The sequence below is a fragment of the Camelus ferus genome, chromosome 22 (assembly GCF_009834535.1).
Source record: "Camelus ferus isolate YT-003-E chromosome 22, BCGSAC_Cfer_1.0, whole genome shotgun sequence".
Lineage (NCBI taxonomy): Eukaryota > Metazoa > Chordata > Mammalia > Artiodactyla > Camelidae > Camelus > Camelus ferus.
The window spans coordinates 8,299,177-8,316,286 of NC_045717.1; the positions used below are offsets into that span (position 1 = coordinate 8,299,177).

The 17,110-nt window shown below is 45.8% G+C and overlaps 1 protein-coding gene across 2 annotated transcripts in view; it reads right to left on the bottom strand.

The window, feature by feature from the left end:
* DOCK2 (dedicator of cytokinesis 2) overlaps window positions 1-17,110 on the bottom strand; it is a 371,427-nt gene that overhangs the window by 264,036 nt on the left and 90,281 nt on the right. For both annotated transcript variants that reach the window (XM_014563918.2, XM_032465120.1), the window contains 2 exons: window positions 10,290-10,360; window positions 8,395-8,501 (listed from right to left, as the gene is read on the bottom strand). In XM_014563918.2, coding sequence (XP_014419404.2) covers window positions 8,395-8,501; window positions 10,290-10,360 — 178 coding nt within the window. The remainder of the gene's footprint in view (window positions 1-8,394; window positions 8,502-10,289; window positions 10,361-17,110) is intronic.

Consider the following 17,110-nt stretch of genomic DNA (forward strand, 5'->3'; position numbering starts at 1 on the left):
AAAAAATTGGAGTAAACATTTAACCTTTTAAAGATTTACATAAATTTCCGTATTATGTGTGTTTCCACTTATGCAAAGAATCATTCCAAAATTGGAAAGAAACCCCATGGAACACAGATTGAAAGATGTAAGAACAGCCTGATTTTGCTGTTCTCTAGTTTTAATAAGGTACATTATTCTTCTTTTTAATTGCAGAAGCGTTGATTTGGATTGCCTTGAAGGAAGGGATCTGGGATTCTCTGCCCCAATCCCACCTCACCCCTCATTAAATTGTATTTCATAACGTCATTAAAAGCTGCTATTCTAAGTATTTGGGGACGTTCAACAGGGATTCTTTTCTTTGATTGTATGCCAACTTTTTTTTTTTCACTTCAGCCAAAAAAAAAAAAAAAAGAGGACACTTTACTAAATCTCTCTTGGATTTGTTCTGCAGCTTATTAAATCACTGTCTTCTCTGATTCTGAATCTGAAAGTTTCTTTCTGAGACTGAATTCTGCAATCAGTCGCATCGAAAAGGGAAGAGGCGAGAGGAGCAGCCCCTGTTCAGATCTCCAAGTGTAGAAGGGACGCTCTGGAACTGGAGGTAGCTTCCTAACACTGTAGGTGGGAGCGGCAAGCCCCTATTTGAAGATCTTTGATGCCTCCAAATGCTCTTGAGGAGAAAAAACTTAGCTCCTCAAAACTCAACAGTTCTTGAAGAAAATAAATTGGCTCCAGTACATAAATTCTTTTACCTTTTCCAGGGTTCTCAGCCTCGCTGTGTGACCTTGAGGGCATCATGCAATTTCCCTTCATCCATTTAATCTTTTATAAAATAGCCTCATTCCTTGCTCCCAGCGGAGGCAGGACATTTAGAAGCATTGGGGGCAACATATGAGGGGAGGGGTTTTGGGGTACTAAATGGTGTTAGTAAGATTCAGCAGTATTACTGTCACTCAGAGAATGATTTTTAAAATCACAGCTTTTGGTAGAGCTCTGGAAAATCTTGCTCAATCTCACGATTTTATTGTTGCTCGACAGAGGCTAAGTGACTTCCCTAAGATCACACAACTCTGTAGCAGTAAATGACATAGTGAACATTAGTGTCTGTCACAGTGCCTGGGGTATAAGAAGCACTCAACAAACGTCCCCTACAGTTGCCACAGCTACTATTATTATTGTTGCTATTATTCAGGTCTTCTGACTCTCAGGTCGGGACTCTTCCTCTCAGACACATAAGTTAACTACAAGAAGGCTGCCTTTGGGGCCCAAGAAATTTCTTGCTGTAAGAAAAATAATCATTCAAAGAAAACTGTCTCATTTCTTTCACAACCGAGAAGGTCCCAGCCGAGAGAAGTGCTATGTCTTGGCACATAATTCCCAGGATGCTAATGTAACACGGGAGCCTAATTTGGGGCCTGACATGGGAAGGAGAGGTTAATCCCTTTTTCCTGACCCTTCCAACCTTTCCACCCTCAACAGCAGTAGCACAGAGGAACTGCACACTGTGAATCAGGGACTGAATCCAAGCTCCACTGGCAACTGGGGGAAAAAAAAATACATATATATATGTATATATATATATATATTTGCTATCAAGGCTTACAGACTAGTTTCTGCGAGCTGATTATCAGTAAGACCCTCAGAAGACTGGGTACATAAAGAAATAAAATATATCTTTTATCTGTAAGGGGTTCACTCCATCAGGATAGATAGTCGCGTAAGCAGACAAATGCAAGAATGAAACGCCAGGATCACGGTGAAGCCCACGCTGCGCTTTACGGAAGTTACCTCTCTCTGCCCGCACTGCTCTCCTTCCCCCACTCAGGCTCGAGGAGCTGTGCTTGCAAGTGGAGAGGGTCGGTCAGGGCGCCACCTGCATCGGCATCCCCTTGGAGGGCTGACCCCATGCACACCCCTGGCCCCTCCCCAGATCTTCAGTGTCTGAACCTTTGGGGTAGGGTCCCGGATTCTGCAGTTTTAGCCAACTGCCCAACTGCATCCAAGGTTTGAGAACTCTCCCTCTCGGAGAGATTCTACACCTGGTTTATCCCCTTTGAGAATCCAGGATAATATTTTGAATGTACTGCTCTCTACTGTCACACCTTCCCTCGTTAGTCAGGAACTCCCGCAGTCGTTCCATTTTTGTAGCCCAGATACGACAGAGCAGAAAGGCCAGCAGTCCCCTTCCCCGGTGTGGAGACTTGAAGCCACAAGACACGTGTCTCAACATCCCCTCTGAAGTTAAAGTCCCAGACAGACACTGTAGATAGCTTGTAGGAAAAGGCAAAAGCAGAGTCTTTCTTCCTTTTCCTGACTGGGTCCCTGGAACATGGTCCCAGACACCATTTTGGAGAGGGAGGGGGAACCATTATAAATCAGAAAGACTAGTTAAATCTGGAGCCACAAGATACCATTAATTGAAAAGTTCAAGTGGCCACAGTGCAAAGTGAGGTAGAGACCCCAAAAAAGATCAGATCAGATGAAAAACAAACAAAAACAAGCAGCTCCGTCACCTTTGCACACTGAGTGCGGTGCAGAAATTCGCAAACTTCCAGGGGCTGCATCCCCATCTCCTCCTCAGGGCCGGGCCTGCAGCAGGCACTGAGCAGGCGTTGAGGGGGGCTGAGCCAGAAAGCGTGAGACATCAGAGAGGACTCGCTGCACACTGAGCCCTGGTTAGAGTCTCACAGGGGTGAGTGGGAGGTACTAGTTAGTGCGCCTGGGGTGGGGGAAGGGAATGGGGAGGCACTGGAAGGTATTCCAGGCAGTATTCACAAAGAGAAGGACTGTGGAAGGGGCTGCAGGGTGCCAGGAGAGACGAGAAACCAGCATGTCCTGGGAGGAAGAGGACTTGCTCCTTTACTGCCTTTTCCTTCACAGCAGTCCTAGCAGCCAGCCTGACGTGGACATTACCAAGTCCTAGGCAGCCTGCTTACACCGCTTCTCCCTGCAGGGAAGCTATGCTTTAAAAACCTGCAGTGACATAGCAACCGCTGGCATCAAGGTCCACAAGAGAGAGGCACAGCATTTGGAACAGGGGTGCGGAGAGAGGAATGGAAGAAAAAAATCCCTCAGGAGCAGGAGTGAAGCACTTTTTCTAACACAGAGAAGGAAGCATTTTTAACAAGAAAATAAAGTCTTCTCCTTTTTATTCATTAGAAGAACAAAGCATGGTATAGGGGAAAGAAGATGGGTTTTGTTATTCAAATGACTTGTGTTCCAAATCCTGCCACCATTAAGTAGCAGAGATGGTGATCATCGAACATTCCACGTGTGTCCCGTCCCCTCCCAGACTCCCTTGCAGCTAGGCTGGGAACAGGTTCCGGCCAGCAGACTGTGGATAGAATCTCTCTCTGGGTGTCCCTTTCAGGCTGACGTGGTTAAGAGTGGTTGTGTTTCCTCCCTCCCTCTCTTCCCTGCTGCAAAGAGGCCATGGGTACCAAATGGCATAGCTTCAAAAGGGACAAAAAGCATACGTCCCTCACTAGATATTGCACAGGAGACAAATAAACCTTTACTTTCTTAAACCACTTAGATTTGGGGATCAGTGTGTTACCCCAGCATCACAAAGCCCAATGCACTCATGCTCTAATAAACTGTATCATCTCTGGCCTCATTGGAATGAAAGTTATTTGACTCTCTAAGCCTTCATTCCCCCATTTATAGGATGGAGAAAATAATATCTATGTAATTGGGTTGCTGTAAGAATTTATTATATGTTTATGTCCTATACAGCACCTAAGATGTAGTTGGCATTTAATAAATTTAAGCCTCTCCCTTTAAAACGATGTTGATGTCGCTATTATTCTGGTGGTTATTACTGTCACACAACAGATACAGTAGATGTCGTTAAATCAGCAGCAACTGTGTCAGGCACTGTGCTGGTTCTTTTATGCACAATATCTCCTTTTTGTAGCTAAAGAAACCAAAGCTCAAAGAGGTTACTTGTTCAAAGGAACACCGCGAGTAAGTGACCAAGCCAGGGTCAGAAATAAGGATTCCCTAAGTCAAAAGTCCATATCCTAATGGCAACAGTCCTACTCACATTTTTCGGATGTGGAACCCTGGAGGCTCAGAGATGTTATGTAAGTTCACCAAGCACAGTAATAATTGCGAGAGTGGGAGGACTTTTCCCAGTTTCCAGTCCAGTGCTGCAATGATGTGATGATTAGTAAAAAGATAAACCCCTCAGGGCACTGGACTCGGATATCTGTGCTCCCTCCCACCACAGATGCCCTGGAAGTTCCAGACACTGTGGGCAAACACTAAGAAGAGAGGGAAAGAAGGAAATTACATCTTGATAAGAGGAGAACTAGAGGCTTTGTGTTCAGAGAATAGCTTCTCAACAAAGTTTCCAAAGAAAATCCCACTAGCCATAAATAAACACTGAGTTTCCACATCTCTGTCAGGTCTCTGTCTCTCTGTGTGTCTCTGTCTCCCTCTCCTGCCACCCCCTTCTCTGTTTGTTTTGGAAGTTGAGAAAAGAGAGCAATGTGGATCCTAAAGCAGTTTACACTGAACCAGATGGCAAATCTGATTAGCATCAGACTAAAAAGACACATTACTTAGAGATTAGGTTCTCACAGGGACAAATCTGTTCCAAAGGCACAGAAGGTTTGGTTTTCTCGCAGACTCCCCTCAGAGCTTTCTCGGGGCATACCTATTCCTCCTGTCTCCCATCATCACTGCACAAGTCTGAGCCTGGGGTGCAGAAAACAGGAAATCAGTCCCCACAGATTGCCCAGTCCTCCTCTCGCTGGACCCTGCAGGCATTCACACAGGGGAAGCCACTCTGCGTGGGGCCCTGGCTGCTGGCGACTCCGGACTCCCTCATACCCCAGGCTAACAGGACACATAATGCCACTGAGTCGGCACAAAACCCAATGAGACTCGTTCTGTTGTTATTCCCATTTTACAGACAAGGAAATTGAGACTGACAAGGATTAACTAATTTACTCAAGATCACAGCTTAAGTAAAAGCTGAAGCTAATGGAAGCTAATTGCCTCTATGAAAGGAAAAAAAAGAAAATTTAAATGTGTATGTGTGTGTGTGTGTTTTAAAAGAGCCCCAAGAAGCAAACCATCACAGAGGACGGCTGTCAAGTGTCCCAAACTATGTAACCACGTTGAGCCCTGCAGCAAGGCAGACAGTGAGGTGGGGGACCGTACACATCTCACCCCGCCCTCTGCCTCTTCTAGGTTTACATCCCACAGGCCTTGTGCAAAAATACTCTAGGGAAATGCAATAAAATTTGGAAAAACCATTCACAGCCAGAATGGGAAGCACATACAGACCAAAGCCCTTTTGTTCATTAAGTCCTGTGTATCTCAGACCCTGGGGAAGAACACAGAGCTTCAAGGGAAATATGGAAGCACAGGGAGACATGTGACTATCAACCCTGAAGGGTTGCTCTTATCTCAAGGAGTCTGAAGGTTAGGACAGAAGTTGGATGAAGATGAAAAGACGAGCAGAAATAATAACCACAACACCACCGGTAACAACAGTGACCACTTAGGACGAGGTATTAAGTTGCTGTGATAAGCACTTTAAACGCGCTGCCCGTCTCATCAGCCCACGTGACAATCTTCTAAGACAGACATTGCTATTAGTTTTTTCCTATTTACAGATAAGCCTACTGAGGATCAGAGACGTTAAGTAAATTGCCCATGGTCAGCCAGCTGATAGGACGCTGAACCAGGAATCCAAAACAAGAACCAGTGCCCTTAACCAGTAAACCTTCTCCCCCTTTCTCCACAGGATCCTCCTGAAGACAGGCCAACGGGATGGTCTGCCAACATCTCAGAAAGTGCTTAAAAGCCTTCTGGCTGCTCTGCTTGATGTCAATACAAGCGTTCAAGGCTGTGAGTACAAGCTAATGTCACCGACAGTACTCCAGGCAATTTGCACATCTGGCAGTCAAATGAGTGCAGGCTCAAAGCAAATCACATCCCGAGGCACAGGACACTTCGCAGGGAGAACAAACAGCAGGAGGGGTTTCATTACAGCTCGGACCCGGCCAGGGAATCAAACTCGCCTCACTGCAGGGAGTAAAGGAGACGCTCACCCAAGAGCCACAGAAACCCAGTTAGCGCGTGTGCATGAATCCAGGCGGTATTCATTTGGAACTTGAGCACTAGACGAGAGGGCTGAGCTGAGGTCTCCCTTTGGGATTATTCTGGGAAGAGCTTTCACTTAGCAAATAAACAGGAGGAGAGGAGTTATCTTAAAACTGCGCATAAAAGCATTCCCCTTTCACATGTGAACCAAGGACAGACAGACTAATTATACACTGCAGCCTCTTTGAAATGGGTCCCCAAAGGGCTCTCTGTTCACCTACTTCTAGTCTTTGTACATATGTAAAGGTAAGAATTTCACATTTCTTTCCTAACTGTGTACAACACTGGGGCTGGCCTTCTGTCAGTTAATATTAATCAGAGGGTTTTTACTGACTGTGAAACTCAGAGACACAGCAGGACTGGGGAGCAGCAGCTGTCCAGCCTGCCCTGTGATTACGCTACCCCTCAGGGGCCAGCGTCAGCCCAGGAGATGGGACTCCAGTAAAGGAATTACTCCGACTTCCACCAGGCTGGAATTGATACCACATGCCCAATCAAGGACTCTGCTAACACTCCATCTGGCCTCGATGCTAAGCTGAGCCCCTGACAATAAAGGCAGTCTGAACAATGAAGGGTAGCCAAGTAGCCCTGCTTTCTGCTGCTTGCGCGGGACCATATGCAGCAAGCACCGTCCTTGTCACGTCCCTAGGATGGGACTCAATTCATTTCTACTGTGACACCACCTGAAATCCAGGAAGGGACTGCCAGGGCAGGAAGGGGCAGGCAGATTTCAAAGTTTTCAGAGTGAGGGCAATTCATTCTGATGCAGAAGTCAGAACTTGAAAACCAAGGAAGGCTTACTTAAAACAAAAACAAAAACAAAAACACCAAACAAAAAAACCCCACAGTAATACAAGAAACACAACAAGACTTAACCAAGATTAGTTTCCAATCACCTTGCACAAACCATCTTGCCCAAAAAAGCCAGATGTGTGCTGCATCAACCTGGTGTCAGACATTCTTCTAAATGGCCAGGAAACTTCAGGCTTGAATAATACAAAATCATAACACTTTCTTCTCATGCCCTTCTCCAACCCTTAACTCCAAGAGATGGGATTCAGACAGAAATTTTGGATGCACCATGTTAACCAAGCATTAGAGAAAAGAAAAATCTTTATGGCGAAATGGTTCCTGAATATTTCTATGATTACCAGGCAATTTACATAAATATTCAAGCCTCCCTCTGAATAAATCCCAGTTGAATGATGACTGATCGCCAGCTTTCTAAGTCTTCTTGTTTCCTGCACAGTTTGTAAAATTGCAAAGGGTTGTTCTGAGGCTACAGGAAACAGTGCTGACCTTCAAAAGTTTTTTTTTTTTTTTGACCCTCACAGAGAGGAGTGATGTCAGGAATATTGAATATTTACACCTGCTCTGCTCCTGGATGGAGGACATGTGGCCATCCAGCCCATCAGCCTCAAAAGCAGGGAAGCTCAAGGCTTGAGTGTGGGGTGCTGGTGGGGACTGGTGGTTACCAGAGATCAGTCTGGGTGAGCAGAAGCTCTGACCACAGCTCCTGCCCAAGTCCACTGTCATTCCCTGCTCTCCAGCAAACACCATTAAGTGAAGACGGGCAATGTTCAAAGCAGCTGTATAAAATGCTACTATGTGAGTAATAATCGTAACAGGAGTCCAGGGGAGAATGTATAGAATATATGTATTAGGTTGCTTATACAGTGAGTGTCCCTGGAAGCAAACACAGCTGGAAACTGGACCCAGTGGTGCCTCTTGCAGGGATCGCAGTGGCTATGCATAAGGCCTCCGGGAACCCTTTCTTATCCTTGCATTTTGACCCATGTCAATGCGTTGCCTGTCCAAAAATAATTCATATTTTTAAAAACTGAAAAAAAAAAAAAGACTAACTTCTGCTCAATCAGAATCTCTGAGATGGGTCACAGGCGTCTGCATTTTAACAAGCCCTCCAGTTTATTCCTACACTCTGGAAATTTTGAGAACTTCTCCGTTACAGGCTCCTTCTGCCAAAAGGAACTTTACCCACTTCCTCTCCAGTATCAACCGTGTAGAGTAAAAACCTCGCAGCAGAATGACCTAAAAGCAGATGACTCCAAATTCAGCCCCTCATTAACATCTCTCAGGGAAAACAAACAGTGCAACCTAAGTTTTCCTAAAAATCAGTTTCAATTCTGCAATGTAAGTTGTCAGCTACTTTCTACTTTTCTCGTTTATTCAGACCAAGGCAGCTGTTAGAGAAGAAACGCGTTGGTAGCTGGGCAGCAGGTGGTGAGCACGGGGGGTTTCTGGTGCCCACAACCAGCCGGGATGCTTTGGACTCACCTTGTTTTTTAAAGAGGTTGCTCTGGACTATCTCATTCATGGACTGGACCTTCTGCTTCTGGAGTTTTACAGGAGGGATGCAGGTGTAGAACTCATACAGGAGCTGGCTGAGGGCAGGAAAAACAGGAGCACAGAGAGCTGGTTAAACCTAGGTGTGCCACCTCCTGGCACTTAGGGTCCATCGCCAGTTGGCCAGCTCTGCTGAAAGCAGAGACAATGTACATCTTGCTACCTCAGCCCCCCGTTCCTGGCCGAGGGTCAGGTAAATGTAAGCCTCCCATAAATACGTGCATTGGTGTTAGTGTTGAGTACTAACAGCACTTGAAGAGATGTGAAAATCTGGAAATGTTACCAATAAACTCAACTACCTACTGTATGTATGGGGCACCTGCTTTGCACCTGACATCCATTGTGCAGTTCAAAACTCAACACTACGAGGTAGACCCAATGCTTATCTCAATTTTATCAGTGGCAAAACTAAGGTTTAAAAAGGTTAACTGACTTCCCCAAGGTTACACAGCTAGGGGCTGTCAAAGAAACAAGGGTTTAAAACCAGGATCTGACTTCATTACCATACCATTTTATTTACTACTGTTTTACGCTTAGTAATGCTTTATAATAAGTCTTAAGATCAAAAAAGGTCCTAAATTAAAAAAAAAAAAAAACTCTAAGAAGTTGTGGGTTAGAATCAGTTTGGGACACGAAAAATGAGGTAACTCTTTCCCAAAAAAGTGAAAATAAAAACACCACTGAATACCATCATAGCCCCTGTCAGCTTTCCAAAATAAGCTCATTGCGTTCATTCATTCTTTCAAGTCCTTATTAGGCGTCTACTTAATACGTGACAGGCATCGTGCAGAGCAGTGGGGATAAGATGGGAGCAGACCCGGCCCTCGTCGGCATGGAACTTGCATTCTAACGAAGGTCAACATACAACACAGAAGCAAACAAATCACTACAAGGCCACAGATGCAATGAAGGAGATAAACAGGGAGTTGAGTCAGAGAGCAATGGTGCAGCGGGTGAGGGAGGAATTTATTTCCAGTATTCAGAGGTAGCTTCTCCAAGCAGATTAGCATTTAGCTGGAGACCAGAAGAGTGAGAAGGAGCCAGCGGAAATCTTCCTACGAGCAGTGAAAAAACCGATGGGAGCTGAATAAAGTCTGGGATGCACTGAGTAGAGCTGTACCAACGTTGACGTCTCGGTGTTGATAACTATACTGTAGTTATATAAAACGTGAGCATTGAGGGGAGCTGGGTGATGGGTGTGTGGGAGCTCTCGACATGCTAACTCTGCAACTCTTTTCTAAATCTAAAGTACTTCAATACAAAAAAGTTTTAAAAAATCTTCTATGTGTTACCTTGGAACTTAAGTGAATTCAGGAAAAAGAAGAAAAAGGCACATCTGGCTCAGATGCTCCTATTCCAAGAGCATAAGCACACTGAAATAATGTGTTCCTCTCAGGAGAGAAGAGGGTGAAGAAGGAGGGGGGCGAAAGGAGCCCGTCTCCATGATCCCATTCAGGGTCCGGGGGTTGTTCTCCATTTGTAACTGCAGGGCTCACCCGGCAAAGACTGGAACCCCAAAATAACCTCCAGGCCCAGATGAAATGGAGACATTTCCACCAAATACTAGTTTTTCAGCTAATACGTTTGTACCCTGTATCACTGGTACCATCCAAGAAGGGTGCTTACTTTATAGTTGGTTTCCCCCAAATCCGACATAACCAAATGTAAATGTGAAAATCCCACACTGAAGTCCCTGGAGGAAGCTCCATCCGTGTGTCCCCCCTGTCCCCGCGCTCAGCGCCCATCTGGAACCCCCCCAAGAGCCCTCCTCCCCCTCTTCCCTGACTGGACAGCAGAGACCAGGGGAGTACACCATGTGCTCTCACCTGAGTAACTTGGCATCGAAGACGGTTTCCACATCGTGAAGGACAGACGGGATGTATTTCAAAGCTGCCACCTAGGTAGAAAGTGAAATGAGCATGAGCAGTGCCCACATCCAACAGCTCTGCCTGGGGATGAGGACACTCCGCAACATGACACAGCTCAGGGGAGGACGATCCCGCGTCCTGGGCGCCGCTGCAGTGACTCAAGACTCTGCATGTAGACAGAAACATTAGCGTGTACTTCTTACAGAAGTTCCTTCTATCTCCAAGGGGGCAGCAATGCATAGGGGAACAAGCACAGACTTTGAGGTCAAATCCTGGTTCGACTCCTTAGCAGCCATGTTACTTTGGACAAAACACTTAACCTCTCTGATGTCTCAACTTCCTTATCTATAAACAGAGGGAATAATGCCTATTTTGCAGGATTGCAGAGGTTAAAATAATATAAATGAGGCACCCAGCAGACAGCCAGGCATATTTTGGGTGCTCACTAAAGGGTAACTTGTGTCATTATCGGAAAGTGGTGTACTTGAATTGTTTTGCTGGTGGCAAGGATGGCATGGACTGTTATTTCTAATTTTTTTTCTCCCTGGCCAATTTGTGAACAATTTGGGCACGTTTTGCTCCACTAGCTGGCTTAGGAAAACTGGGCATCGCGGTGGATTGCTTTTTCCTTCTGTGCAAGGTAACCAGTGCCCCCAGCGATGGGGGACACACCAGGACCCTCATAAAACAGCACCATTTGCTAAACAGCAGAGCAGACCACAGTTTCTGCAGAAGGAGTTGTAAGTCATATGGCTGGAAAATAATGTTTAAAAATTTGGCAGACATACGTATTTTACATTTTCATTCCTTCTTTTTTATTTGTATGTATATTCTAAATGTTCCATAGTCAAGAAGTATCACCCTTTCACAAACAGACCAAAATTAAAGTAGTGAAAATTCCTTTTTCAAAGAAAATCTTACTCCTTAGCCATATATAGTTGAGCTTCTTGGTTAACAGTAACTGTTAGGACAATTCTCTGAGACTGTTCAGTGGGGCAAACACCATGCTAAACACCACTGTTAGATTATCTTGTTAAACTCTGTTTCAGCCTACAAGGGACATACTATTTTCATAGATAAGGAGCCTCTAGGGCATCGAGATTCAGTAACAAGCCCAAGATCACAAAGTTAGCAAGTGGGAGAGCCAGGATTCAAACTCAGATAGGTTGCTTACAGAGCCACCTCCTCCCTCCACTCCGCCTTGTAACCCCTAATCTGCATACCCACCTCACTCCAACAGCAGCTGTCTCTCTCTATGCCTTCATCTTTTTTTTTTTTCCTCTTGTTCTTTAGGATTTTTACTAGTCAGTAATACATGTTTGATGTAAAGAAATTCCCACAAGGTTAAGTATAAGGTGAAAATTGTCACGGAAGTCCCACACCTCCACCTCAGCCCCCCGTCCCTCCTCCTCAGAAGAGGTCGCTGTCAACATGGTGGTGAGTTTCCTTCCAGACTGCCTTTTATGCATGCACGTGTGTGTGTTTGTGTGTGTGTGGTGCATGTATGTGCACGTGCACTGTATGTGTGTGATTTATATGGTTCTATAACTTGCTTTTTGCAGCTAACCATGTGTCACTGGTATTTTCGCACGTCATTTCACAGCGTGCCATCTTCATTTCTAACTGCTGCACGGCAATGCCGGTGTGGGTACATCCCATCCTCCGTACTGATGGGCTCCATGCTATCTTCAGTTTTTCTCTATTATAAAATAGGCGGCAAGAAAATATTGAACACATATGTTTGTGTTTCTGTGAGAGCCCTTGTAGGATGGATGGGCGGCTGCTTGAAGAGAAATTAGTGCATAAAAATGTACACACATATATACAAAGGCACATGCAAATGCATTTACACACACATTTAGGAGATACTGACATATTACTAGAAAGAAGCAGTAACCAATTTCCTTGTACTCTTTTCCCTGTAAGCTTGCTAACGCTGGTATACAAATCTTTTTAATTTTGCCAATCTGATACATAATTTGCAACTGTAATTTGGAACTTTTTAGTTCCGAATGCAGGTGGGCACATTTTTCATATTTATTGAACAACTGCATTTATTATACTGCTTGTTTATATTCTTCTACTGTTTTTCTTTTGGGCGCGTTCTTTTCTTATTGGTGTGGAATTCTTTATATATCATTAATATGAACCCTTCTGCAGTAATACACTTGGCAAGAATTCTCTCATGCCTGTCCTGTACTTTGTTGCTTGTCTCTTAGCTTTGTTTATTGTCTTTCCGTTGCATAGAAGGATTTTAATTTGTATGTTGTCAGATGTGTCAGGCGTCTCCTTTATAGTTATTGGATTTTGTGTCTAGAGATTTATTCTTTATTCTTTCAAAACAAGATGACAAGAGATAACAAGATTCCAAAGTCAGTGTTTCTAAAACCAGGCTCCACTGGGACACCCCTGTCCCACAGGATGGTGTAAGGCATTCTGTTGGGGGGGAAAGGATTTGCAATCAGATAATTTGGGGAAAGTCTGGCTTGAGCCTTAAAGATAAACCAGTAAGGCGGGGTTTGCGGGGGGGGGAGGCGGGTTGGCAGAACTTCTTAGAATTTTAATGTTAAGATTCATCACGACATGCCTCCAGGCCACTGCAGTATACAGCATATTCCAACGTAGTTGGGCAGGCCGTCTTTATCAGGACAAAATAGCAAAAGCAGATGCCTGCAGGGCTGGGCAAGCAGCAGAAGGGGTTGAAATGAGAAGAGCACAGACCAGTAGGGAGTGATGAGGTGTGCGGAACCCACACTCTGTCCAAAGAATGAGTCATTCTTGTTCACTCGTTTTAACACTGTGCCAGCCAAATCGAATGCATCTGCAGGCGGCACTGCCCCCGAGGCTGCCGGTTCACAACCTCTGCATTCCAAAGGGACACCATGTGCCGAGGCACACGTCCTAATAAGGGCTGGTCTACGCGTTCTAGCAAACTGCTCCTTCCTGCAGTCTTAGGCCGAAGAACACAGAGCTCTGGACCTATGGGGACCCGGGTGGGAATCCTGGGGGTCCCGGCAGCCCCTGCATGCGCCTTGGCCTGTTTCCGCGCCCCCTGAGCTTCAGCACCTTCACGTGGGGCCGAGAGGGATGATGTGAAATGAAGTATGTCACGCACCTACTGGGACGCCCCCCTTACAGCAGGCCCCCAACACTGTGTGAGCTGGGATCTCTCCTCACCTCATCTCTCCAGCACTGGCCCTCATTCCTCAGCACTGGGACAAAGTAGAATCATAATTAAGACCAAAGTGAGGGAACAAAACCAGAAATAAAATTGTCAGCAAGCTGGGGAAAGCCGGGACTTCGGCGTCTGCAGCAAGCTACTGGCTTTCCAGGGCTGCATGTCATTCTGGGCTTCAGAGTGACTCTGCAGAGCAGCAGTCACCAGGAGTCTGCGTGGACACTCACACTTAGATGCTTCAGCTGACAGCGAGGAGGAGCTGGACAGGGCTGGGACAAGGGCTGCTTCAGAAGGAGCCTGTCTCCCCAGCTTCCCAGCCCTGGGCTGGCGACAGAGTAAAGCAAACTGAGTGGGTGTCACCCTGAGGCTCCAAGGGTGTTATCAACTGTTCTCTCGACTGGAGAGAACTAAACTTCCATCTGGTGCAGGTGGCCTCACAGAGGAGTGGCAGGCCTGCGGTTTTCTGTCCCAAAGGGGACAGCCCTTCTCTGACCCAGGCAGTTTCCCAACAACTCTGTTGTCACAGCCAGCACTGGCCTCAGGGTGCCTGTCCACTGTCCTCGCCTTCACACAGCCCTGATGCACCTGAGTGGGGTGACAGCAGGTGGGTTCAGCTGGTGCTGCCACCAAGCATCCCCAGAAGGCAGAGCAGCTCAGGGATACGACCTGCTGGAGACCTCCATCAGTTGCATGCTTTTAAGGCCTGGGGACTAGAAACAGCTTGGTTCTCTAGACCTGTTAGCCTCCTGGGAACTGTTCCACTTTACTGCTATTATTTTCACTCTCATTAACACTACCATGATACATAAAATAATACTGCGTTATTACTTTCATCCCATAGTATATATTTCTATATCATACGTAGTATTTAAGAAAAAAACACAGACGTGTTTACGCATATGAATATGTGTGTATATAACAGGATTAATATATATTAATCAAAATTGCAAATGATTATTGGAAACTTTATACATGACAAATACTTTTTGCGCATGATCTCATTTCATTTTTATATCCTGTTTTACCAGTGAGGAAAACCATGGCACAGAGAGGTAAAATAACGTGTCAGAAGCCAACACAGCTAATAAGCTACATGGCAAAGATATGTACCTGATCCTGTCCACCTGGCTTCTGATCAGGATGCTCTGCTGGAGGTCGATAGAGAACCTTCTCCCTTTTTGAAAGAAGGTACAGTTTTTCTGATATCTCTTAAGTAAAGAATCCTCTCACCACATATGTGGGGGTTGCAAGAATGGCCACCAGGAAAACGTTTGCCAGCTCAATACTTAGTTTGTCTTGTGGCACCAAGTGAATTTCCTAGATTCCATTTAAAGTCCCTCTGCCAGAGGCCAGTTGCAGCAGAGAGCCAGACACAAACCAAGCAGTGATTTTACTGGCCCTGAGAGAAGTCACAGGAGGACCCTTGAGATGATCACTATCCAGATGGACTTCACCAGGACTAATAATCTCGGGCTGCTAGCACACAGCAAATGCTTAATAATAACAACAAAAATTAAAACCACACAGTTGCATGCCCTCAACCTCAAAAGGGATTTGTCTCCTAAGTGTGTTTCCAGGATCCCTCTCTCTCTGTCTCTCTCTTTCTCTCTCTCTCTCTCACACACACAGACTGCTGAGTATTGGTACGGCTGACACAGACTTCTGGCCCCAAAGAGCACATCCTGCAATGACACAAGGTTACACAAGAACACTAGACATCTTCCTCATTCAAGAGCTCTGACAGTGTCCCCATCCCACCAGTTTTCAATCCTTCATATTTTAGCCAAGTGATGGACAGTCAGGGTCCTTGGAAACTGGACAAACACAGTCACAGGAATTCATCACAGGACAACCAGAAGCAGCAGCTCCCTGAGAGATGCTCAGCTGTCCCTGAGGAAAATACATGTCACTCTCCCTGGACATTCAGCCTTGGCACTAGTCTTCCAGTGTCAGGGAAGGGAAGAGGGACCTACAGGTTCCAGATACGTATGTCTCCATGCTGTCTGTAACCCAACGGGGTGCCGGCCCCTGAGGCTTGGCAGGAGTTCAGTGTTTTAAGTGGCTGGCTGAAAAAGCAGGTCGTCTGTGTTCAAGTCCAGGTGGATCCCTTTTACCTACGTGTCCTTGGGGAAGGTAACTCTGCTCCACTTTCCTCATCAGGAGAATGAAGGGAATAAAGTTACCTACTTTATAGAACGGATGTGAAGATGAAATGAAAACTGCGACCCATGAGTATGACTACAGCGGCCTCACTGGAACAAAATTTCAACCTAGCCTCCATAAATCCATCATTCCCAAAAATTGCCCCTAAGTACAGGGTATACGGTTGAGAAGGGGACAGCATTAAAGAATCATTTCACGGTCTGAGGTCAAACTCCAGCTCTTGCTGTTAAATATATGAGTCTCACGTCTCCCACCTCTGGGGGCTCAGCGTGCAGCCTGCAGGCTACTTCTCAAGAATGAACCACTCTCCTCCCCTATTTCGGACATTCAAACATTTTACACCAACTGACAATGAAAAGAGAGGAAAGAAAGAGGCCTCCTTAATTAGCTCGACGTCACAAGCATGGCCAGACGCCTGCCTGTCTGTACTATTGTTTACGTTCTGACTGCTCATCCACCTGGCTCTCCACCAGGAGACCTGGCTCTTTAAAGAAACCATGCCTCGCTGGGTGGTGATTAGGAACCCAGACTCTACACTTAACACAGCCTGGATTCAAGTCCCAGACCCGCCACTTCTTAGCCGTGGCTAACTTACTCAATCTCTCTAAGCTTCTATTTCCTCATCTGTAAAGTAGAGATAAGAAGAATATTTGCCTAATAAGGTGGTTGTTATAAAAATCAAATGAGCTCATGGCATATATGTGAAGCTTTTAGCTCAATGTGTGACACATAATAAAACGTAAGATAGTGGAAGACTAGTCACTCGTTCATTCATTCAGCTGAAAGATACTCAAGTGTCTACCATGTGACAGCCACTGGTTCAGACACTGGAGACAGGAAGCTCAGAGGCCCCTGCCCTCCTGGACACTCTAGTGGCTACATCAGCACGTGCGGCAATCACAGTGGCCAAGGGAGCATATCCTGTGCTTGAGAGTTGCTCCTTGATTTCCACTCGTACAGCAGATTGGAGCATTATGATGAATCATGACCGACAGGAGAATGCGCCAAATAGGTCTTCACCACGTCACCAAATGGCCACTACTCACATCTGAGCTGTAACCAACTCTCGAGTGTCTAGTGTGGACTGTCTCAGACTGCCGTCAGTTTTACCAACGATGCTCACAGGGCTGGCACACACCGGGACTTCTGAGCGTACAGCCCATTCGGGGAAAGCACATGGAAACCCCTAGCCTACGCCATTTGTTGTGGCTTAGAGAATCACATTAAGTTTGGAGCTAGAAGACCTGGGTGGAATGAAATCCTGGCCCCACCCTATGAAGAGGTACAATTCAGGGTGAATTACTTAACTTCGTGAGCCTCCTGTGGACACAGAAGGCAGTGATTCCTTGCAGACCTCTGGCAGGACTGAAAAACACTGCATGTGAAAGCTTCAGCTCCATGCCTGGCACATGGTAGGCACTCAATCAGTGGAAGCTGG